Below are 26,370 nucleotides of genomic sequence, written 5' to 3'. Positions count from 1 at the left end.
TTTCCCTGGGCTAGCGATACGCAGTACGATACTGTCATGATGCTGGACGGTGGCGGAGAGCCACAGGTCGCAGCCGGTCCCGGGATCACGGGGGTAAACCACCAGCGCTCCGCAGCGTACTACCGCCAGTGCCTTTCAGATGCTCTGTTCTCACACCCCATCCTGACAAAACACCCATCTGAGCCTCTTGCTTCTGGTAAGAAGAGGAAGGCAATTACTCTTGCGAAAACACTCACGATAGCTGCCCAGCCTTGGGCTGATGCCAGAGTTCTGAGCACACTGAAGGTAGGCAAGACGAAGCTGTGATGCTCGCTGAGGCTAGGCGTATTAAATGCATTTTCGACTTAATGATATTTGTCATCTTACGATGGGTTTATCAGAATATAACCCCACTGTAAGTCGAAGAGCATCTGTACCTGGTTTAGCAGCTACAACTTGCCATAGATAATGCAAGGTAAGGTAGGGAATAAGCATGATGCACTTTATCCAGAAAAGCTTAAAAGACTCAAACACACGTACACACACAATATTACATGAACTACATAAACTTTTTAAAAAATTAATTATTTTTTTATGGTGGCATTGGTTAACAAAATCCAGTAAGTTTCATCTGTACACGTCAACAGTAAGGCATATATATATTTACACTGTGTGTCCACCTCCCATAGTTAGATTTCTTTCTGTCACCACATATTCGAGCCCCTTTACCCCGTCTACCTCCCCTCTCCTCCCTCCCCATCCCCTCTGCTAACCACTAGTCTACTGTCCATGTCCATGAGTCTCTGTTTGTTTGTCCTGTTCATTTGTTGCTTTTAGGTTCATATCTCACATATAAGTAATATCATGTGATTTTCAACTTTTTCTGTCTGGCTTATTTCACTTAGCATGAACTACATAAACTATTAATCTATATAAAGCTATCGAATACTTTTACTTTAGCGTAATAGGTCCCCTTTTCAGCAAAGAATAAACAGATCCATTTACTCAAAGAAAAATCATGGATCATAGGAAGCATTCCTTTCTTCCTATGCAAAATATAATAGGATACAATTTGAGATGTTATTCTTTATAGTAAACTTAATGGGAATGACAAAGTTTTAAACGATTTATATGAGCTACAATTAGGGCTACATACTAGTATTAGAGGCAACACATTACTTTCTGGGGGAATAAAAAGACTTCTAAAGTTGACTGTTTTAGATGGACATTATCAGACTATACAGTTGGGGCAATAGAAGGGAAGACATAAATACACACATCGCAAGCCTAAGAAAGCCTTGTTAAAAGGAAGAGTAGGAACTGAAAATAATGATCTAAAAATCTATCAGTTGTGAGAGGTATATGGGAGGAGTAAGGAAGAAATTAAAAAAGCATACCCGCAATGGTAGTGGTGGGTGGTGGTGTGTGGACATCTGTAGGATGTCATAATGAATGCCTGACAAAAAATTCTGAAAATAAGAACCTATAAAGTGTACATTCCGAATAAGCACTGAATCTACAGGAAGGAAAAGAAATTTATTTATGTTTACAGAACACTGATTATGTACCAAAGACCAATCACTTGTCTAGAGATAGGAAGAATTAGAAGTGTTCCCTGCCTTTAAGATATACAGTCTAGTTTGGGGAGAGACAGGAAGGTAAAGCAAGTTCGATAACGTGTATAGGTACCATGACAGAAGTTTACAGAGCGTATTGAAAGATCCAATGAAAAAGCACGGGGTGAGGCTCTGATAACTAGAGGTTCTCTGTCTAGAAAGCATCCGAGCGAACACATGTAAAATGTTTCAAATCCGGGGGGTTAACAGAACAAAATTCAGCCATGAGGATCTGTGCTTAACACTGTTCATTCCCCCAGCCGGTCCTTTAAGACCTCCAGGTGATGCTACTATATGATGTCCATCTTCTAACTGGGACTCTAGACACTCATTTTTCACAAGAAGACACTCGCGAGCTTTCAGAGCTGCCACGCACAACCTAACGACCTCAAAGGCGAGCAGAGGCATAAAGCCACCGGGTCTTCAGAGCAATCTGAAGTCACCACTGCTAGTGTCACTAATACTCAAACTGTTTTTGGATGTGCCATTATGGTGACAGCTGAGGTCGCATATTTTGGTTGCTTCCTTAACCTTTTTGTTTGTTTCTTAGGAAATCTAAAATCTAAAGGCCTACCTTCATTGCCAACAGCTGACTAAAACTATGAACCTCAAATTAAGGACACGGGAGAACAAAGCAGAGAAGGAAAAAAGATGATAATTTCGTCAAACGTCATCTGGTAGCATCTGACGTCTGATGCATAACCGCAGTGACGGCAAATACGAAGAAGTCTTCTGCACTATAATCTTTTTGTTGTAGACAGTAAAAGATCAACACCTAACAACAACAACTATAACGATACGCTGTGATGAGTGCTGTGAGCGTGCTGTCTCCAAGTCTTCTAGTCTAGGACGCCTGCCTTTTCCCTTACGGTACTTCGCAGCTTCTCTCTGGCACATGTGACTCGCCAGCGTCTCTGCTCTTGCACGGAGGCCACTATTCAGTAAAATACGGGTTAGTTGGACACAAGCACAGGGAACCGCCCATCCCATAATCGCCTCAGCGCGGGGTGCTGATGGGCGGGCAGCGCACACGGGGTGGGGATATCTGCTGGACACACGGTCCGCGGCCCCGCAGGACCGAGCAGGCCAGCACAAGGGTTCATCATGCTGCTCAGAACAGTGTGCAATTTAAAACTGTGAACTGTTTACTTCTGGAACTTTCCATTTAATATTTTCAGACCACACTGACTAAAAGCACACAAACTGAAAGTGTGGACCAGGGAGGCCTGCTCATTTGGAGAGGTAAGTCCAGATGCAGGAAGGTCGCACAGATTAAGAGTGACAGGTAAGGACATCCTGAACTGACATGCTTCCAGTGGGGATGCAGGCAACGCTTCCTTACTGCTTAACGTCATTTGCCTTTAGAAAGATCACTGTTACAAATTACTTTCCCAATTGTGGATTACTTCTTTTGAATAAATAACAACAACTTAAATTTATTTACTCTCCACTTTATTCCAGAAGATGCACACATTGTCAAAATGTGTCCTGAAAAGGCTTTTCCAATGAATGTTGTTAAACAGGCTTATGTGCATTAATTTTATGGCCCGTTCAATAACTAATCTTAACAATCTAAACAAAAGACCTGCTAATCAAATAGAAAAATGCCACTAAGTTCTTTGAATAAAGGCTCAAATTGGAATTTTTCTCAGGCATTTTCAAGTAAAAGCTGTGATTTCCCCACCTTTTCTTTTCTATGAAAATTGTCTACTGAGATTATATTAAAACATGCTATTTCAGTAAAGAGACTACACACGTGGTGAAACTGGTCATTCTCTGTGACAGGTGGCACTCATCTGACAAACTCGCCCAGTAACCCCAAAGGAAAAGATGAGAGAATATCGCTATGACTGGTACTTTGACTCAGTTTTACTACTACTGCTTTTGTACATTTTGTGTGTGTGTGTTTTATGTAATTATATGTAAGGCATGTGTATCAATACGTATGTATGTACAACATATAGTTTTTAAAAGTCACCTCTACTTTTAGGTTTTTCCTCTTTATTATGAAAATATCAGACATATAAAAACTTAGCATTCTCGTAAATGTTAAATTTCCAGTGACAGATTTTTATACTCCAAGGACCTCTCATTTATAAGAATCAGAAGCTAGAATGGGGTTCACGTAGCAGGAGCATGCTTTAAAAGCTGCTGAATGCTCTTTTTCACGTAGGAACGCGGGGAAAGGGTAGGTGAGTGGCTCAAAGACGTTGCTTGTACTAACAATCGTGACCAAATCTCAGTCACTGCTCCACTAGGCTCTTACACTACAGAAGTATCTTTTCACGTCAGCAGGTTCTAGTGCTTTCGATCTGTATAATTATGGCGAGGGGTGGCACAATTCTCACCACTGGCATCAATATACAAACTGGTATTTTTCTAAACAGATGAGTTTGCATGATAAGAAATGGAATCGGGAGGCAATGCATTAGAAAATGTGCACACGCACTGGCTAACTACTATACCGGTGGTTAAAGTCTCATTGATGTTCCACAGGTAAGCATCTTTTTTATTAAGATGGTTGGTGCTTTAAATATTTGGTATGAATATTTAAGAAACAATTTGCTGGTGGTGAAAAGAAAGGCAACAGCTTTGGTTCGCCGAGTTAGAAATATTTTGACACTGGATCTGTCCTCTTATACACTGATTGGTTTTATAGTATTAGATTTAGAGCGTTCTCAAAATCTTTGATTACTAAAAATTCCCACAGGAAAAAATAAATTAAGGTGAGTTTAAAATTCTCCTGATTTCTCATGAAAACTCTGCATAACCAACGTCGTGACTGCATATTATTAGGAGCTCACGTCTTCATCTGTTGCGGAACGGACTGTAGACAACTGCACTATCAGGCTCCTGGTGTACATAACACTGTTGGTTCAGTGAATATAAGCAGATGCTTAAAACACCTGTTAAAAGAGTACTGTGTTGGATTAAAAAAAAATAGCTTTTTAAAGAGGTTATGAATGAGAAAGTGAAGACTTCTGTTGTATATTAATGTGCACCCATTTAAAAAACCTGACAAATACTGTGTAGTGTTTTTAGGGCATAAATTCCCTATTTGCTGATTTTAAACTGTTCAAAGCACTGGATTACTAAATCTTTCTTGTGGTTTTTCCTGAGCCTTTTCCCAGCTTAGTCTCTACTGTGAAAGCTACTACCCACCTCTTCCGCGCCCACTCCAGAGGTCACTATAATACACCAATAAACAAGGAGTGTTCTGGAAGCTGCGAGTTATTTCACATGAGGGGAGTGTGAGTGGGCAAAGGAGAAAGGGCAGAAACAAAAATGGAAGGTAGGTGCACACCAGATGGAGACGGGCCACGGCCGCCGCGTTTACCAGTTCGCAGTTTTACCACGCAGTGAAGGAAGCCAGGGGCACCGGAGCCAGGAGCGTTATGCTCCTGCACATTAAGAAGGCAGCTCTGGCTACGGTGAGCGGGGAGTACCACCGGGTCTAGCCCAACACTGGAAACAGGAAAGACGGAGGCTTGTGCTTACTGAAAGGCGGGAGCAGAGCGAACCTGGTGTTGAAGGAGTGGGAGCAGGGGGAAAACAAGGTAAGATGAAGAATGTACGACTCCAAGGCCATGAATGGCTTCCACGTAAAGGGAGCAATGGAGGAATCACTATTGGAGGAGGGTGAAGGAAATGTGTGGTTTGAGATGGCTGTAAGTCATCGAACAGAGGTGGTGGACAGGCTGGTGACCTGGAGTTCAAGATCAGAACCTCACTGAAGAAAATAACAATGGCAGCAGACCCTGGAGATATGGTTAGGATAAGAATGACCAAGAAGAACAAACTGGAGAGAAGATCACTCTAGAAAGCATCTGCTCTTAGAGACAGCATGGCATTTCTGAAGAGCAAGCATCAAGAGATCTTAGATAAGTAACTGGCAAGCTCGTTACCTTTGTCCGTCCCTCATCGACTTCCTAAATCTAAACCTTTGTGCACACTGAAGTCCTGGTTTCTGGCCTGGTAAACAGCAGTTTCAACAGAAGTTTGTGAAGTGACTTGCTTTTTTGACAGTCATTAAAAGGGTCTTTTAATCTCCACAAATATATTATAATTTCACTGATTCAGTAATCAAAGCATTTTATTTAAACAGAGTATATTACCATCATTCACAGGAGAATTCATAAAATAAATATCACAAAGCAAGCTGATTCACAAATCTGCTGGCTTACCCAGAGATAAAGTCTACCAAGAGGTTTACCAAAATAAGCTGATGGCATGTCAGTTTAAAGCCAGAACTTCAAAAACAATTCAATTTACATTTTATATATGAATCATACATTAAAGATAAAATGTTTTCCCTCACAAGGGCATTAAAGGTTAAGACAATTAAAAACTCAACACATCTACCAATATAATTCTGTAATATAGGCTTCAGAGTAATTCTCATAAAGGAAGTGCTTCATTACTTAGTGTCATTTTTGTAATTAAATTTTTCAGAATTCAGTTATCCAAAATGCAGAAGGAAATCAAACCATAAGATGACCTATCAAGTAAGTTTGTCTGAAACAATCTCGATATAATACTGAAATGTTCATCTGAGTCATTAATTACACTACCAAATTCCACAATGGCAGTATATAAATAATTTTACTCATAAATATCACAATACCTGAAATGTTTCAAGAAACATTAAATATAAACGTTAAAAACACAAGCAAGTTAAATAAAATAAGGGACATTGCTTTTCTTCACTTTTTGCCAATTCGGTTTCAATATTCGTTAATACAAAGTGAATAAATTACAAATGCTTTGCCTACATATAAGGAACATGATTCTACTCACCAACCATCAGTAGGGCATGCGAACAAATTAAAGGGATATATGAAAAGAATTGAACTAAAGATACAGTGAGAAATCACTCATCTATTTTTCTATTAATTATTTTTAATAAAAGTATAATGTAAATTACTTTTAGAATAGCTGTGTAGAATACCATACATTTAATAGGAATATATATTTTTAAAAACTAAAATGCATTTTCCTAGCCAGTGAGCAGCATAGTTACTTATGAGATAGGGACATTAATATTTAAGAATAAACAGGTACAAGCAAGTATAAAATGATAAATTCAAGATGCAAATTCTGAAGGATACGTGGAATACAAGATAAAAATGGAAGGACTTCCTATATATAAATTGCAAAAATATTGCTTAGGGAATAAACACATACTGCCCTATTATTCTGTGCCCAGAATCTCATTCTATATTCATAACACTTCAAATTGAAAGTTATACACTATCTAAAATTTTTGTCTCAAAAAAGTTTTGTATTTGGAGAAGCTACTCCTCAATAAATCCTTACGAGAATCAAAAGGATGTTTTTCATACAGAGCTTATATCTGTGAAAGCTTGATCAGTTACCCTAGACAAGGCATATTTTATTATCGCTACCAAGGATTTTTAAAAGCCTGACTCACGGCCAGACAACATTACAGCTGGACAGAGTACAGAGAGCTCATTCAGCTCTTGGTGATTTGTAAAAGTTTGGTATGGAAGTGACTGAAGTCCTAAAACCTACACCTTGTCACACTTCTTAATCTGTCCATAAGGACAGCTATCCACAGACATATCACTTTTAATCATTTGTGAAAATTCTAGTTGGAAAAATGCTCCTGTAGCTGCCCTGAGGCCGAGTGAACACCACCACCACCACGGAGGGGGCGGGGCAGAACAAGAAACTGATGTGGAATCACATTAAATTTCACTGAGCATCGCCCCGCTTTGTAGGACAAGAATCGGCACATTTCAATTTCTGCAAGTGTTTTTCTCTCTCATCACATCTCCTACAGCAGTACACAAGCCCGCATTCCTAGCGGAGTAGCCACGCACAGTGCACTCGGAGTAGCCACCACAGTGCATGGCATGTGAACCACTCTGATTCCAGGAGTTCTAGCGATCTCTCCTAAGGACTTCGAGGATAGTCTTTGTATGCTAAATTTAAATGAGATTTTAGAAAATCTTAACTGCAACCCCAATCCCATCTGATCTCGGAAGCTAAGCAGGGTCGGGCCTGGTTAGTATTTGGATGGGAGACCGCCTAGGAAGACCAGGTGCTATAGGTGTAAAAAAGTTTTTAAAATTTTAAAAAATAAGGGACTGTAAGCTGCAATCTGTTCCTTGCAATCTGTGACGTCAACCAAGGGTTGCCTCCCCTAAAAAAAAAAAAAAGAAAGAAAGAAAAAAAGAAAATCTTATCTGTCATTGAGTCAAGTTTTATTAACTTACTAATTAGCATTCAATAGTAACCTTAGAACTACAGAATTTCAGACTACTTTGATATGTAATTATACTTTAAGAATGATTAATATATAAACAAAATATACTTACTGTACTTTAAAAACATCATATACTTTCTTACCTGAGTCAATCACTCTGCATACCTGCATCTCTGGGAAACATTTTTGAAAGATGCATCTACATTTTCAGGCCACTAAGGTTAGCAACAACCAAATAATTACTTTCCTTATGAAACTGGATCCTAGGAGCTTGAAAACATTAACAGACTTGCCCCAAAGGCCTTACGTACTGCGAGAAAATATTTTACAGTCTCAAAGTTTTAAATTTCACGGAGTGTTTTTTTCTGGAGCGCAGATAGAAACCAGCAATGCAAGAACTACCACCCTGCTGTCCTGAGGACCGCTGCGGCTGCAGGAGCACAGGTGCCGGCCCCGCCGCAGGCATGTGGGGAGCATCTTCCTGCTACCAGCCCTTATACTAAAACCCAGTCATTCCGAGACAGTGGAGATGTGAAGCTCTCTCTGAAAATGTTTACATGTGACCTGAATAATCCAGTTTATGAGCTTTAGTACCTTATCTGTTTTCTGGAAAACAAAACAAAACAAAACAAAACTGTAAATGTTCATCTAACTTTGTGAGACAACTATGACAAGTGGAAAGATAGAGATTTATTAACATGCACTGAGAAATATTAAAGTTAATATCAAGTTAATATTTATTAAAACACTCCAATAGCATCACTTGAAGATATATTTAATTTAGGAAGGGAAGATTATATCTAGAGTTTTATCTTCTCTTTCCTCCAGAGATTTGGAACAACATATCTTTCCTTAAATGTGCCTATGGTGCTATATTTAGTGAAAAGACAAGCCTTATAAGCAGATCATCTACACGGTAGCATGGGCCAACTCATTAAGAATTTACGAAGCTATCAGTCTTCTACACAGTCCGGCCTATATGAGAGAAAGGGAGGGCTGGCTCTTTTCAGACCTGTAATTTATGAGTTTATTCAAACGCGCCACATTGCTTTTAGTAAACGCCTCTTCCATTTGAAAATTCTCATGGCGACTCATTTAGTTTGGCAGACCTGCCGACCCAAATTCAATCCTTTTATCCTGCAGCTAAACCATTACAATGGTAATTCTGCTCTGACACTCTGAAGAGACTGCTAATTACTGTACTCGGTCCCCAGACAGATCTCCCATTCAGATTAAAATGTTGCACAGGGCAGAAAACAGTAGCAACACCTTTCTTTACATGAGAGAGGTGGTCTCTCATAATACAGCTCTGTGAAAGAGCAAGCGCATTACAGCTAGATGTCTTTTAAATCTTTCAGTACCTTGCCTTCTTTCCCAATGAAATGGAGGCCCAATAATACCATAGATTTCAATTATTGCTACCTTGGTCAAGAACTAAATGCAGCGCCATCAGTACGTTAATAATCCAGTAAAAACCTTTACCTATAAGATGGGACTATCTCTAGCATCATTATGTCTCTTCCTATCTTCTTCTTTTCATTTATTTTCAGGTTACGATTAATACACAGCTAACCAACAGTCAAAGGTATACGGCATTAGACAGAAAAGAATGTTTGGGAAGCATAAAAGGCAAACTTAACAAAAAAAAAAAAAAAAAAAAAAAGAAAGATTTTGTGATGGATCCCTTTCTACTATTCTCCCAAAGTTTGATAACAATGACATCAAGTTTTTTAATAAGTGAATTAAAATCACTTTTCTTTTGATAAATATTTTCTAATTTCATAATATTCCTTGAAATAATGGGCAATAACTTTAAATTTCAAGATCTTCGACTGGAAATTTGTCAGAATCTATTAGATCAATTATTTAGTTTAATATTACTGAACTCTATGTATGTAAATGCTTTCATAAAGAAACCAGCTATATATTCACGACTGATACATGTTCAAGTTCTCAAACATCTAGAATTAAACTTAAAGAGAAAAATGAAACACCAAAGAAAAAAGACATGATTATACCCACCATAAAGTAAAAAAGTCTGAAATAAACACTTTATAAATTGGAACTGGTGGCATCTTGTATGCCCAAGTCTGTCTTAATTATGACACAAGGTAAACTTCGGCTGCCTGAAATCACTTAATTTCTCTAACACAGGTTAGTACTTATTTAGTCTTTCCAGTTTCATATTCTATCTCAACAGAAACCTTTTACCTTCATTTCTATTGAAAAGGAGGAATAATTATGTTGGGGAAGGAGATTTAAGCATAAAGCCCTCACCTCTATTTTCTCAGGCTTCATATCAATGTATTCCAGTACAATATTCCCCTATTTCCACTGCTAGTGTTTTTAGGTCCTTCTGAAGATTAGAAAAGATCACAGAATATGTATCCATATAAGGTCTTAGCTAATGAATACAAATAATAGTATTTACTATTTTCTAACTCACTGCAATGAGAATTGAGAGAGAGAGTTATCACTTGAGACAATACGTGATGCACACAGTGAGTGAGTGTGTGTGTGTTGGGGGGGCAATTTACACAAGATGTTATATTTTAGTAACATTAATAGACAGTTTCATAATTTTCTTATTAGGCCACTGTAAACAAAAGCCTATATTAATGAGATCAGGACTAGCAATGAAGGTTTTTGTAAGTAGGGAAGAGAATTACTTTCTTTTGGTGTGATGCCTTCTGTGACCAGAAACTGAGGTTGTAATTGATATGGCTAATGATGCAAGTTAGGTGACTTAATCAGTACATATACCATATAAAAAAACAAGAGTAGGAAAGAGAAAACATGTGTCTTGCACTTCCACATAGCTAAAATGATTGTTATTACCTTTACAAAGTCCTTTTCAGGCAAATGAGCAATAATAACCCACTTTTACAAATCAAAAAATAAAAGCTCTGAGTTTAAGTGACAGTCCCTGACCGTGATTTGTGTAATCCTATTATAACTGTCATCACTTTCAATGACCTAAAATGCACAACTCCCTATCCCTAAAAGACAAATACACTAATCTTGTCTCTTTGAACTCCGCATCTTGAAGTTTAGCTCAAGTCTCACTAACCTATGTCAATGAAGTCTTCTTCCTTAAGCACCTGATGCCTTTCTGTGAACTCATAACTTTTCTGTAACACTAGTTGCCACCTTGGGTACTATCTCTCTAGAGAATGTGCTGACTAATAACATAATCGCCATTTTGGGGGGGGGGACTTCAAAATTAAAACAAGGGGAAAGTTACCATTATATAAAAAACGAGTGAAATCTTTTAATGATGCCAAACCCTCTTCACATAGGTTGTGTAAGCTATACAAACACATGTACTTGGGCATATGAGCACACCAAATTAGTCTGCTATTTCATGCGATGAAAAAAGAACACACTAGTGTGCATATTTTTTACAATGAATGGAGATCTTTACACGTCTTTCAGTAATTAACAAAACTAGAAAAAAAAAACAGATAAAGACAGAAGATCTGAACATTTTCAATCACCTTCATCTAAATGACATATATCCAACGACTGCAGAATGTACACACTCTGAAGTGTATGTGAGATATTAATCAAAACAGATCATTTGCTGGACTATAAAAAGTTATGAGTAATTTCAAAAAGACTAAAGTATTTTAGAATGGATTTTCTGAGCAAAACAAAAATTGGAAATCCGTTATGGTAAGATAAATAGAAAAGTCCCAAATATCTGGAAACATCTGGAAATAACCCATGAGTCAAAAAAGAAGTCATAAAGGAAATCAAAACATTTTGACTAAGTGGTAATGAAAACACAACGTAACATTATTTGGGGATGCAGCTAAAGCATTATTCAGAGAGAAATTTACACCTTTAAAAGGTAGGTCTCAAAAGTAGAGAAGAAAAGTCTCAAATCACTCATCTTCCACCTTTTTAAGAAGAGTGAAAATAAAATTAAACCCGAATCAGGTAGAAGAAAAGTACAAAAGCAGAAATGAATAAACCTCCAGAGCTAGACGATCAAGAGAAAAAGTCACAAATCACTAACATCATGAAAGAAAAAAGGGACACTACCACAGATCCTACAGACTGTAAGATAAAAAGGGAATGATATGAACAACTTAATGACAAAAATCTTAGATGTCAAGAACAAACTTCTTGAAAAATACAAAAATCAGAAAAAAGTCTTAAAGTTCTATATTTACGAATACATTGATTCTGTGCTTAAAAGCCTTCCCACACAAACGCAAGGTAACAAAAGTCAAGCCATGGACTAGAATATTTGTCTGACAAAGGATTTATTTCCCTAATACATAAAAAACTGTTAGAACTCGGCAAAAAAGACAAGCCGATAAAAACAGATAAATCTAAACAGATACTTCATCGAAGAAGATAAATGAACTGCTAAGAAGCACATGAAAAGATGCTCAACATCATTTGTCTTCAGATAAATGAAAATTAAAACTACACAGATGAAAGAATAAACACACTGTGGCTTATCTATTCAGTGGGATACCAACTGTCAACAAAAAGGAGTAACTTACTGATGTATGCAACAGCATGAACAGACCTCAAAAAAGCCATGCTGAGTCCAAAAAGTCAGACACAAAATAACTTTCATTTTTATGAAATCTAGAAAATGCAAAACTGAATATAAAAGCTGAACTCATACAACCGGGGAGAGCAGCAAGATGGCGGGCAGGGTGGGGAATGGGAAGATGTTGGTCAGAGGGTGCAGACTTTCAGTCATACAATGAATGACTGATGAGAACTTATGTTCAGCCTGGTGGTTAAGTTAGTAATACTGCACTGTCTTCCTAAAATTTGCTGAGAGTAGCAAACTTCTTTAAAAAATGGTAACTATGTGAAGGTGATGGATGTGTTAACTTGATTGGGATGAAAATTTCACAAGGTACACCTTAAAAATCACACTGTACAAGCTAAATATACACAATTTTTATTTGTCAATCATGTGTCAATAAAGCTGAAAAATAAAGTTTTGTTGTAGAATTAGAATATTAAACTGCTTTGTGGAAAAAAATAATTGCACTAATAATGCTGAGTCCATATGCTTGTTGGAAAAATGGGGGGAAAAGAACCTACTTCTATGGTTGTTTTGAAACCTCAATTTAAAATTAGAGGGTTTGAACTGATTTATTAAACATTTAGTTCTGTGCAGTTTTACATAAATTGATGGAAACACACTCAAATCATCAAAATTATTAGAAAAATTAGAACTGTATCCTAAGGAGTACAGGTACAACCTTTACCCAAATTTATTAACCTTAAAAATCAGCAGATGTGTAAAATATTTACGCAACACTTATTACATTTAATTGTGAAATCTGAGATCAAGCAAAAAGCCTACGGCTCTCCACTGTCCACTCCCCACTCCCTCAAGCCAGGGTTAGAACTTTTGCTATATAATATTACACAAAATGGGCACAAAACCAATGAAATACATATAACTTCCTATATCTTTCCAAAAAAGAACTTATTCTACATGGTTAGGTAAGAAACATTTACACTGAATACAAAGACAATTCCACACATAAGCTATAAATCCACTTTGTAAAGGATAATGTAAACCAAAATCATATTCCCCATAGAAGCAATATGAAACTAGGAATTATGTACTCGTCCAAGATATGGAGATGAAAATATCGCTTTCTGTTACGAGAATATCTGTTATATCACACAGCAGCACTTTCAGATAAAACATGACCTAAAGTAACAGTTATAAGAACCGTGAGAGTTATTTTATTCATATTTTTGTGCCTAAAGCTCATGTCTTTTAAAAATAATTCTATTAAAAAAGCAAAGATTACAAAGCTCAACAATCCCCAGGGTTTGAGACTGTGCTGAGAAACTTATGATGCTGGCAGGGCTGCAAATTAACACAAGTTTTCAGATGAGTGAAGTAGTAAAACTTGAAATGCTCTGCTCCTCTAATCCAGTCTCTACTTCAAGAGACTTTTCCCGTAAGTACATACGCACAAGTTAATTAACTCTGCTTGCCACTGCACGCAGCCCCTTCTCAGTGACCAGAAGGGAACTGTCCCGTGGGGGACGCTCTGTGGCTGTGTGCTTAGGGCGGTGCCCTGGGAAGGAGGCTGGGCGGTTGCAGCGGGAGAAGGTCCCTCACAAGAAGAAAGCACTGAGAGGCCGACGGCACTGAGGGCTCGTTCGCATGAACAACGGGGCCAGGAGAAGAAAGTCCCAGCGCCTTTGCCTCTTGTCCCAGTCTTTCTGACCCAAGCTGATCAGGCTTTTAAAATTCGCCATTCCAAAAATATGGATCGTCTAGGTCAGCAGTGACCACTAGCTCGCCAAATTCAGGGATGAAGTCCGCAGTCTTATCACAGCCAAACAATGTTCAGCAGCAACCTGAAGATGGCCCCGTGACCCCAGCCGTGCCCCGGCCTCCGCGGCCCCTCCTCAGTCTTCCTCGCTGGGCCGCCCTCCTCCCCCTGACTGCCCACCGAAGAGGCGGAGAACCCGGGGCGCAGCTCCGACCAGCTCTCTACCCCCTCTCCAACTTCTAGGCAACAGCACCCAGTCCCAAGAGGGTGACGACTCCGAAACGGGCGTCCGCTAGCTCCGTCCCAAAGCCCCACTTTGTTATGACTAAATGGCCATCGAACATTCGGTATCTCAATTTTTACACGTTCGAACACAATTCTTGACTTCCCTCCGAAACCTGCTCCCCCAAAAGTGTAAAAGAAAGACAATTCCAATTTCTCAGGGTAAACACCTGGGTCACCACATATGCAACACCCAACCCATCGCAATTCCCGTCGGCTTTACTGTCAAACAGACCCACGGTCCGACCCCTCGGCACCTTCAACACCAGCCCGAGTCACTGTCGTCCCACTTGAGCCACAGATGCTTGCACACTAGCATCTCTGCTTTCACCAACACCCTCAAGATGGACTCTACTCAGAACGACCCTTTGAAATAAGCACTGGACCATGTCATTCCTCTCCTCCAGTTCCTCCGACAGCTGCGATCTCAGACTAAGATCCAATATACCGGTCAGGGCCCACAGGCCTCTGTAAGCTGCTGTCCCCCCGACGCGACTCCCCCGCTCACCAAGCGCCACGCTGGACCACCCCGATACCCAGTGACCCGCTCCACGGCCAGTGCTCTCGCTGCCTGTTCCCTGTGCTCAGGAAACTTCTCGGACAGCCACATGACTGCGACGCGTTTCGATGCTCCCTTCAAACGTTACCTTCTCAGAGCATTTGCTAATCATCCCATGCAGGACAGTCCCCTCAGCCATGGCTCTCCGTCCCCTGACACTGCTTTATTTTCCTTCTCATCACTTTATCACAACCTAATCTAGTTTAGGTTTGTTTTTGCTACTGTCAGTGATCTAACCTCCCCCAGCCAACCAGAAGGCAGGCTTCGCAATGGCAGGCACTTCGCTGCCAAGCTGTATTTATTCTCTCTGTATCCTCGACACCGGACACGGTGTAAGTACATAACGAACATTTGCTGAATGAACTGCAGAGGCTCAGAGGAGAGAAGACTGAAGTTTCAAAAAATTCAAATAAATACAAAATGATTCAATCTGTGGGTCTATAGTGAGGAGCATGTGCGCGTGTGTGCGCGCGTGTGCGCTTTAAGTAAGAGAGTGAAAAAGGAAGCTTGAAAGGTCAGCTATGGCAGATCACGGAGGAACGTGGATGGCCGGCCACGTTAACGAGTTCTATATTCTTTTCTCAGGGTGAGAGGGAACCATTAAAAGGTTTTTAAGCAGGAAAACGTATGACCAGATTGCAATGTAAAGATGGCTTAGAAGGGCCCAAGACGACAAGCAGGGGCACCGGCTGTGGGGCTCTGAGAGAACTGGCTTGACTTTGGGTAAAGAAAAGGCGCCTGAGAGAAAGGGAGGTAATTTGAGAGATGTAAAAAAATACACTCGACTGAATCTGGACAGTGGTAACGGCTGTAAATGCCAAACCGTGCAAAAGAATATTGAAGAGACAGAGAAGGCACAACTAAAAAATCCCAAATCTAAAAGGCCTGTAAATTTCTGTTAACTCAATGGTTAAGTGATAGTCAACAGAACAAAACTCTAAGCACCACCATTCTCAAGATAAATTTTGAGACGTGACAACCACAGAAAAAGCTTCAAAAAGTTTTCATAAAACACAAGAATCAAGACGATCTATTGGAAGGGCAGTCTGAGGTTAGACAAGATGTGAATGCTGATGCCAACAAGAAACATGCTCTTTCCTACAGTGACTCTGGCACCCTTAGTCAAATCCCAGTGAGTTAGGGTGACAGTTCTTTTCTGTAATTCTCAACTCAATACAAGGGCATCTTCCATAATACATTTCAAAATAATTGCTGGTCTCTACATCATTCCCACTATACCTTTTATACAAATAGCAAGAAAAACAGAATTAACCAAATTCATTTATGTGTGAATTATTTTTAAGATCAAGATTGGCCAATATTTTCAATCCAAAAATATGTTTTTGAAAATATTTAAGCACTGAAAAACTAATGAGCCTTACACTGGATTTTTTTTAAGGGCCAAATCAATTTACTTCAAGTGACAATGAATTAGTTAGAAACTTATATTTTCTCTAATCTTGAATTAATGCATTCCTTTTATAATCAGCATTTGAAGGAATAACAACACATAAACCTATACAACTGTATAATAATATTACTTGCACAATGACAAAAAGCTGCAGCAAACTTTAATGGAACAATTATGTGCTAGGCATTACGCTAAGCATTTTCCATATATCTATCGTCTTCGCTGAATTTCACAATAACTCTGTGATAATTTAATGATGTCCCAATCTGACAGATTACGAAGAACAGACTTGCTAAAAAGCCACAAAAACAGGATTCAAATTCACAAGCCAGCTCTCAAATACTATGTATTCTGTCTCTCAATAATCTAAGTAAAATCCAGAATTACTTGCGACCTCAGGATTGTAAAGCTTCTGTTTTGTTTAAACCTTGTTTAATATGGTATCATCATCAGAAATGTATAATAATGTTCTGTTTAATTAAAATAAATTCTTTAGAGCATCCATGTTACAATAAACATATCTATATAATGAAATGGGGTAGGAATAACAAACAACAACAAGGTCAAATCACTTTATAGACGCCATCCCTTAAAGTATTTGTATTCTACAATTTGTAATTCTAGGAAAGTTTTAATTAATTCAGAGCTAGCAATTAATAACGATCCTAAAATACTCCCATTGGAAATCGATTTATCATAAAAGTGCTATTTTCACTTAAAATATAAACGATAAAAATTTTTAAAGTTTGTCGTTTTTTATCTACTGCCACCTTTTAATACCCAAAGGTAAATAATTTTAAAGCCAAAATATCCCGAGAGGATATTTGCTCCAACTCTCATTCTGTGAGTGAGGAAACACAGAGAAGTTTACTGACTTTCTGAAAGACACATAGCTAGTTAGTAACACAGTACATTTCCAATTCAATGCTCTTTCACAGGTTAGTAATTTTTAGAACTAAAGTAGTTCAGAGAATGATTTGAAAAATGTTAAGTCAATGAGAGTTTTTAATTATTAGAGACTGGGCTACTTAATATGTCAGGTGAGCTCATTTGTTTGATTATATTACATGAGCTGACTGTTTTCAGTTACACAGAGCAATATGTCTTAATGTTAAGTAACTCTGTGTGATCATGAGATTAACAGCCCAGTACGCTTAGGGAAACAGAAATTCTTTTCTATACATCTTTTCAATATTGCACACTTATCAAGAAAAAGGAGGAAGACTATACAGTTACTTAACAGTATACAATTATACAGATGTTTATATTTACTCTGCTTGTTTATATTCCTAATAAGTCCTATTAAACAGAATTTGCATGAAACTCTTTATGATTTTAAGTCTGCTTGCAGAACAGAATGCCTGAGGAGTGAACAAGAGCAGGTGCTCTGCTCACCTACGTGCACGTCAATGCACTTCTGGTGGACAGCATGCTGACAGCATCCCTAGCTTTTTCAACAGCAAGTTAGGGTCTACGTTTCCATATATTTTACTAACGTAAAAATTTTTAATAATGTCTTGGAAATCCAATCATTTATTTTTATTTTCCACTGAAAAAGATAATATTCTGGTAGTAGTTCAATCATCAGTTCTGAAGGGACAGGGAGTAGACTGGGGCAGACGGAGACCGAGGGAATGGACGGGGAGGATGATAACTCGGAGGTGCCCGGCACCTCAGAGAAAGGTGGCTCTTATTTTTCTCAAAGAAATTTTATTCTATTATTCCAGTAAATTCCACTATGGGGCATTAAGCGTCCCACGGGAGACGACATGCCAGGAGAGTACCAGAGCCCACAGGCAACTCATGCGCTCTACTGACGCGGCTGGCCCAGCGGACGTGCAGACCTCTCTGCCACTCTCCTGACTTGCCACAGTGAAACACCGTCCCGCTAAAATAAGAAAGCTTTGAGCACCCTCCTTACGAGCTGCCCACGTGCTCACCACGTCACGGAATGAGGCAACGGTAACACTGCTTTTGAAGGCCACTACTGAGTCTGCTCCCTCACAACACTCCCTTCACAAAACATAAAGTCTTTCCCATCTAAAAGTATGAGCGAGGTCTACGTCTATTATATTAGAGCAAAGGAGTCATAAATCGTTTTTGTACTGTGTATCTGAATAAAATTTCTCACATGTGTTTTATTACAATAACCTTACAATAATTTTAAAATTAAACCAGAAAAGGAGTTGGAACCCAAATCCAATATTTGAAAATTCTTACTTACTGCAGGTACCAGTAATTTCTTCACTTCCTCAACGGCTCTCTTCAGTTTGATCTCTGCTCTGTTTTGAGCATCTTCCACAGTGATCAGTACATGTAAATCTTCGTTGAGATGCTCCCAATTGGGCTTGCCTCTGTTTTGCTCCTCCTAAAAAATTTACAAAGTACACAGTTACAAACTTCTTTTCAGAAAGAGTATATTTTTCATAATACTAACCTGCTGCCAATTATTTAAGCTATGTTTGCATTATTTTTCTATGACGACACTGCAAATCTTTTGAATTATTTCTCTGGCAGAAAACCTGTGTGTAACCCTAGTGGGTTGAATGATAAGTTAATTCAACAGATATTTGTTGAGCACATACTATATACGAGTATGGAGCCAGACCCTAAGGAGAAAATGAGCAAGGCAATCAGAAGCCCTGTTGTGATCTTATGCACTAAGAAATTCATTTATGGTGTCATCCTTAGACGATCGTGAAAAGCACGCTGGTATGTCTATATTTTACCTATGAATAAGTGGAAGGTCATCAGGGTTAATATAAGTCACTTGTCAAGGTCACATAGCTAATAATTTGCCAATTTAGGAATCAAATCGAAGTCTTCAGTCTCAAATTCAGTGACTTTCCATTTCATTACAACTACTTATAATAACTGTCTGAATTCACGATCAGGAAAAGTATTCTGCAGACAGACATTACTGAATAAGAGAAATGCCATTTGTTTTTAAGTGCTGCATGTAGTATTTATGAAAACATTTCATCATAATCACAATAATAAATGTAAGATTAGTGTTAACTACGTTTCCATCATTAGCTTAAACAGTGAACTGTAACGTCACTCTTTGATAATCTCAGCCCACAAGTGCTGGATTAATAGAGCGTATCTACATTTCACGCCCCTGCTGAGGGACGGCCTCCAGGCTGGAGGGCATGTCCAGCTCCAAAGCATCTAGCAGCAGAGTTGGCCACATGTCCCTTTCATCTAAGACAATGATTTCAGAACTTCCTCTTGTTTTAAGTTTTGGAGACAGCATACAAACATATTTATCAATAACTTATATCTTATAAATATAATTTTTAAAAATATTAAACGAAATAAGAATGTAAACTTATAAAAGTGGTATATGTAAATACACTTGGTTTGGTGCGAAGTACCACAAACAATAAATAATACTTGTTGCTGTTGAACTTTCATCTTAAAGGTCACTATTTACTAAATTGTGAGCTTCTACTCAAAGAAAAAACTGGTATAAGTTAATAAAAGATACAGTGAAACAGCTTTCTTCTACGGCTCACATTTGCAGAGCCCATGCCAGAAAAAAGGCTATGTAGCTTAGCCAATGAGAAGAGAAATAAGTTCCAACAGTGAAACAGATGCTTCTGCCTTTATTTCTTGTTCATATCGATATTATGAAAATGCATCCAAATGCTGTAAGGGGAAACGAGAACCCAGACAAAGCATATCATCCTATGGCAGGCCACCTATGCGTCCCCAGACAGAGAACTCAGAGTCAGCACAGTGGGCTCACAGGCGTACCATGGGGGCATGCGAAATTTCAAGGGCAACAATAGTCAATGTCTGTTGGACACCATGAAAATCTCTTTCCAAATATTTGACCTTTCCAACATTAAATCATGCTACATTCCTTTTGATGATGTCATATCTTTGCAATGCTATGATAAAAAGGAAGTTCACGCAAAAATCAATTTGGAACAGGAAAAGGTGAGTGTCCAACCTGAGAATCTGAACAGTGCCCAAGAGAAACACATATCTCATTAATAACTGAAGTAGTAATTTATATGAAAAGTTTTTAAAATTTCAATTTAAGTTGCTTTAATATAAATACGAATTAAACTATTTGTAAGTATTCTATAACTAAAAAATACGATTATTTCTTTTCACCTAGAGATACCATAAGAAACTGAGAAACTAAGGAGTCAATAAATCCCCCCAGATTGGGAACCTTTAGGGTTACCTGTATGTCAAAGAACTGAAATTACACAGACTGTCGGAAAAAAATACTTTTGTAAATGTCGATTTTTTATTTTTATGTTAAAAAATATTGACAATATTTTCTCACCAAAATGTCTTTTTTTTAAATGGCTTTTTTTTGAGGGGGAGAGGTATACACATCTAATGAAGTTACCTGTATTATTTGATGGAACTGGGTTTCTGGGGGACCCCACACTCGCCAAAGGCTGAGGCACCCAGCCTTCTCCCCTACTCTACACCCAGAGTGAGCACTGCCAGCCCGCATACTGGGGCCAGGTGACTGGAGGACAGTTCTGTGGGAAGTCTAACCAGTCCCACAAACAGAAAACAACCCGAGAAAGCAACCACTGAGCCGAGAGAAGAAAAACTCAAAAATTCTCAGTTAACAGAAGATACTGCACCCTTAACACAAGTAAAAAACGCTATTAAAAGAGTTCAAAACATAAGAAAACAAAAAACAATATAAAAACATAAAAGAGAATTCATGACAGTAAAATCTGATAAGAGAAATGAAAAACTGGATAGAGGGGTTGGAGAATAAAAAATGAGGAATTTCCCTTCCAACTAGCGGCAAAGACAGAGATGGAAAATGGTAGAGAAGAGTATAAAAATTAGAGGACTATTCCAAGAGGCTCAGAAACTGGGTGAAAGATGTCTCACCAAGAAGAAGAAAAAGGAGGCAGCAGAGAAGAGAAAGGAGGCAGTTTTCTTTGAAAAGAAAACAAAGACGAGACCTTCCCGATGAACGTGCCTGAGTTCCCACCACAATGAAAGAAGTGAAAACCAAAAAATAAAAATATACCTAAACCAACTAGTAGCAAGGCCAGCACGACGAAGCAATACAGACCACCAGAGAATCTCTGAAAGAGCAGGGGCTGGGCGGGGGGCGGGTCACACAGCAGGAGGGAGAGAGACCATGTTTTCCCTATCCCGCCTTACAGAATTAGATATTTCCAATCTATGAGCACATCAGACTGTTTACAAGAAAAAGATTTTAAGATAATTTTCTCCAACTGTAGCCCATTCTAACTCAGGAAGAGTTATAGTTAAGTAAATTCCTTCAACACTGAGTTGTGAGCCTAGTAATTATTCGACACAACTATAGTCTCTCCCTGTGTTCTCTTTGCTTCTTAGATAATAAAGGAAATGTGGAATTGGCAGATACTATAGGGAAGTCTGTAAAACACAGTGAAGGCTCTCTTTCAGTCACAAGCAAACAAGCAACACAGTAAGACTGTAGGGTGCCTACTTCCGTATTCCAAAATATCGAGGTCAAGAATCCCCTCCCCAAATTTCTCATTTCGAAAAATAATTCAAGACCAAAAACAAAGGTTGAAATGAAGCAGAAAGGAGAGATAACGAAATGGATATACACAAAAAATCGTGCACCTCTTAGAAACTGTGGTCTATGAGGCATTAATTTCTTTTTACAGTTATATTTCAAATCGTATTTGAGGAGTAAACAACTGAACTAATGTAAAAAAAAAGGCTCATTATTATAATTACTGTAATGTCTGTTATATTAAAAATTAATATTATATCTGTTTTATGGTCCCCCAAAGCAATGTCATTTCATATTACATGCCGCTAAATCTTTAGCAATACAGAACATCACGTTTTTTGAGACATATTCCCAAATACACATTTCCAGCAGACCTCCCCGCTGATTTCCAGACCTCCAAATTCAACTGCCACCCAGACATGTGCGTACATGTGTCCCTAAAGCACTCTCAACTCAGAGTGTTTGAACTGGAGCTCACTATCTCCCTTCACCGAATTTGCCCACAATTACGTCTCAGCTACTACTGATCTTGAATAAATTTTCTGCATAAATGCGAATTTTTAAAACTTGAAGAACCGACTGGTTTATTAGGAAAAAAATCTTTGAAATGCAGTCATAAGCTTACTTGTGCCTTGACAGAGAGAGACTGCTTACATTCACCCATTCATTTCAACCCACACTAACTTCGAGTGTCATTTCTTGCTCACGGTCCCACAGTATGCTTACATTCACTCCATACTGAAAATAAGTTGGCATATTTCTAAAAATGGATCCTGGTATCCGTAACTTTATGCAAGTTATCACCGATGTCCAAAAAAGTCTCTTGGTTCCCATTCTTTAAAATTTACTTTTATTTACCTTTTGCAGTAAGTATCACACTCTAACTTTACGGTTATCTCTGCATTCTTACTGTAGCTATTAGAAAGTTTGATCCAAGTTAAATACCAGAACCATGTCTCATCGATTTTTATACCCTTGGCAGTAGGTATACACTGACTACACATACCTGGCCTTTAACAAATATTTTCTGAATTCAACAACTGAGCTTTTATTATTGAAGAGCATCATTATAATCAAATATCAAACTGTTCGTTAACGTACTGCAACTTTCCCCACAGTGCTCTGTGCATTCATTATTACTGTGTCTGTGTCTACAGAAGCCTCCACAGTCTTCCTTGATCATGCACCTTGGTTTCTGGGCCTGCTTCTTTTAGACCTCTCATTCAAGTTGCCAGTTATGTTTGACAATCTTTGACCCTATGTTTTACTCTTGTTTCTCTTCTAGTCTGCTCTCCCAGACTTTCTACATAATGCTAAGATGTCTGATTTTCACATTTCTCCAAAGACAGTGCTTTTCCTTTACTCTATCACCCCAATACCACTTTGTTTTAATGTATCAGAAGAAGTCTTTTTTTAAGGATCAAAGTCTTTTCTTAAACTGCGAGACTACAGTTACTTCTTAATATATGAGCAAAGTGACCATAAAAAGAAATATATACAATCACGATGTGTAAATATGTTCAAAGCACGAAACCGCTGACCTTTTAAGGGAGGCTGAAACGACAAGAGAACATTCAGGAAATGAAGTAGAGCTTTATTTTATATAGTAAATTCAAGTTTAGTAGCAGATAAAAACACTTTATATTATCATTCATATCTGACTGTGGGGCAGAGACGTGATGACCGATGGTATTTTATTATATGGTCTGCATTCTTGACAAGCATACTACAGAGAAATAACGAATTCGAAAGGACACTTAGTCTTTCAGGTGATGCTAGAGAAACAAACTGAGAAATGAAAGTGATGATGATGACAGCAACTAAACTTTTATTAAACGGGTATTGCTTGCTGAGCGCTGTGCTAAGCAGTCTACACGCATCGCCTCATCCAATCCTCCTAACAGCCACGTGAGTGTGGTACCCGTATTCATACTGACAGGTTAACGGGGAGGTTGAGGCGGACATGGCTTGGCCAAGTCACACACACAGCAAGTTTCTAAAGAAGAACGTAACAACTAAATCCTAACACCAGAAGTCACCTACACGAGAGCCCTGAAATCAATCAGATCATCCTCAAATGCCTCATATTAGTGAGTGAGCCAGAAACAGAACGCTGATATCTTGAATCTTTAATTTTTTTAACTTTACTATTTACCATATACAGGCATGGAATTCTAAGCACATCTAGTCCTCAAACAATTTTAGATATTGTAGGGACTTTGGATGCAGACCAAAAAACAAACATACAAACAAACAATCATTAACAGACATTACTTGGTAATTTTTTTCCTATCAGTGATATCTTCTCATTTCAAGTCAAGTATTCTTTCTACATGAAAAACAATATCAAAAACTGGCAGAGAAGCACCAGGTTAATTAGATTTCCTATACTTACAAAAGTGCTTTTTTCCCCTAGGTAGAGAACTGTCCATCAAATTTCAGTGGCACAAACATACAAAAATGATAAACTTGTGGTCACTTACACAGAATTCCGCCAATAAAAGTTTTCAATGGGTGAGGTTCCTCACACTAAATATTGGTCTTAATACACAATATGAATACATAAATATATCTCCGACATTATTACTAAGGTAGAGCTTATTAAAACCACTTGGAAGCTCCTGAAACAAGTTTGAACCATTACTTTTCAATAAAACATCATCCATTTCATCTTGGAAGCTCCTGTTTACAGTGATGTGAAAATGTTTTTAAAAGCATTCTTAATATTTGAGAAACTACTTTTGTTTTTAATTGATTTTTGATGAAAAACAAAAAATACCTGATGAGTCGCTGTCCTATGAAGTTTAAAATTGTGCTCTAATTACAGTATCTGTTTGAACAACAAAGCAGTTCTATCACATGAAGCATCAGAACACACTGATTGTCCCAACTCCTGCTGAGACTCTTTTAATTATAGATTTGTAGTCAAGCAAACGAGCCCAAGACTTCTCCCCCTACTGTGTTCTTAATGTGAAAGAAAGTTCATATGCCAAAAACTCCTACATGAGAATTCAGAAGTGCTGTATATTTAAGGAAACCAATGTTCCAATAACACACCATATACATCTTAAATCAAGTGATAAAGCTTAGACATATGACCATCACCGGTTATACGTATAATCTTAAACTAGTTTAGGAAATGTTCATTGAGAAACGGGTCATACAGTAGATTTCATGTAACTGATGACACTAGATATAAAGCTGACCTAAAAAAATTTTCTAACTTGAACAATCATGTTTTCAAAGCAAATTATTTTCTAATACTATAGGAAGATTAGAATAATTTTATACTTGGGTTGGTGAAATCATCAGCTAAGAAAGTCATTACAGGCAGCAGGCATTCAGTAAATGATTTTTTAATTAGGCACAATGAAACAATTTGCTAAATTCAAAGAACTCTTATGTTTTATGTCAAAGATTTTCCAAGTTAAAAACAAAAGGACTATTCTGAATACTTTCCCTTCACAAGAAACATCTATCTCCTACAAGAACAATACTAAAAGACTGCCAAGTAATGTGGTCCTTGCGATTTCCATATATTAATTCCACTAATTTAATTATAATTAATGCATGTCCAAACTAAACTTATATATCCAGAGCTCTGGACAAATAACATTGCTCTGTCCTAATGTCAGCCAAAATTATTAAGACTTCTTGTGATCAGAGCTGCTTGCAGTATGCAAAAATAATTTTAGAGGCGGCCATTTAAAAATGGAGAGAGTGAGAACAGAAATAAAGATCTGGCAGAAAATGCTCATGGAAACTCTGGGCTGAGCTACTGCTGCAAAATATCTGCATCTCGGTTTACTCGTCTGTAAAGCACAGTGTTTATGTCGCGGAATCGTGATGCGTTCCGTGTTACGCAGGAGCTGCGTAAGAGCTGATGTCACCGCGGTCTGCACAGCAGAGAGAGAAACGACTAGGGGAGATGACACAAGCACGCACATACAGAAGGGATGACTAAGGCCACTCGAGTGCCATGCCTGGAGCTTCTCACTCAGAAAAGCAAAGGTACTGTAGGGATCGAGTACTAGCTCGACATCATCTATTTTTAATTAACTTAGTCGATAAAAACATATTAAACATAATAAATAAAAACACGAAATAGTTTTGAATTCTAACTTTTAGGAGAAAGCAGCTTAATAAGACCCTGCGTGACCTCAGGGCTGTAGACTGGAGGAGGGCTCAGCAGACGGCCCGCCCGCCCGTACCGGGTTCGGATTTCGAAGAACGCGTAAAGGACAACTGTCACTGCCCAGAAAGGGAATAAACCACGATTACTTCACGGGCTCCACACAAAAGCGACTAAAAGAGCGATCACAGAACTTACGAAGAATTAATGACACTAAAGAATGAGTTCAAATACTCCCACTTCCATAACATTTCTCCAAGTCGGCCTTCTATCTATCAGAATTCATCTCCCCCGATTTCCTTCCGTAGAACTTTACAGCTCTGAAACAATACTTAATACGTACTAGAGTCTTCCGCATCCGGTTAGAGAAGTAGCCCCTAGAGAGCAAGA

At 38.3% G+C, this 26,370-nt stretch overlaps 1 protein-coding gene across 1 annotated transcript in view; it reads right to left on the bottom strand.

The window, feature by feature from the left end:
- QKI (QKI, KH domain containing RNA binding) overlaps positions 1-26,370 on the bottom strand; it is a 106,027-nt gene that overhangs the window by 19,577 nt on the left and 60,080 nt on the right. Inside the window, exon 5 of the mRNA XM_025049059.1 lies at positions 18,576-18,719. Coding sequence (XP_024904827.1) covers positions 18,576-18,719 — 144 coding nt within the window. The remainder of the gene's footprint in view (positions 1-18,575; positions 18,720-26,370) is intronic.

This window comes from Pteropus alecto, unplaced genomic scaffold (assembly GCF_000325575.1).
Source record: "Pteropus alecto unplaced genomic scaffold, ASM32557v1 scaffold195, whole genome shotgun sequence".
NCBI lineage: Eukaryota > Metazoa > Chordata > Mammalia > Chiroptera > Pteropodidae > Pteropus > Pteropus alecto.
This window is presented reverse-complemented; position numbering and strand designations above follow the sequence as displayed.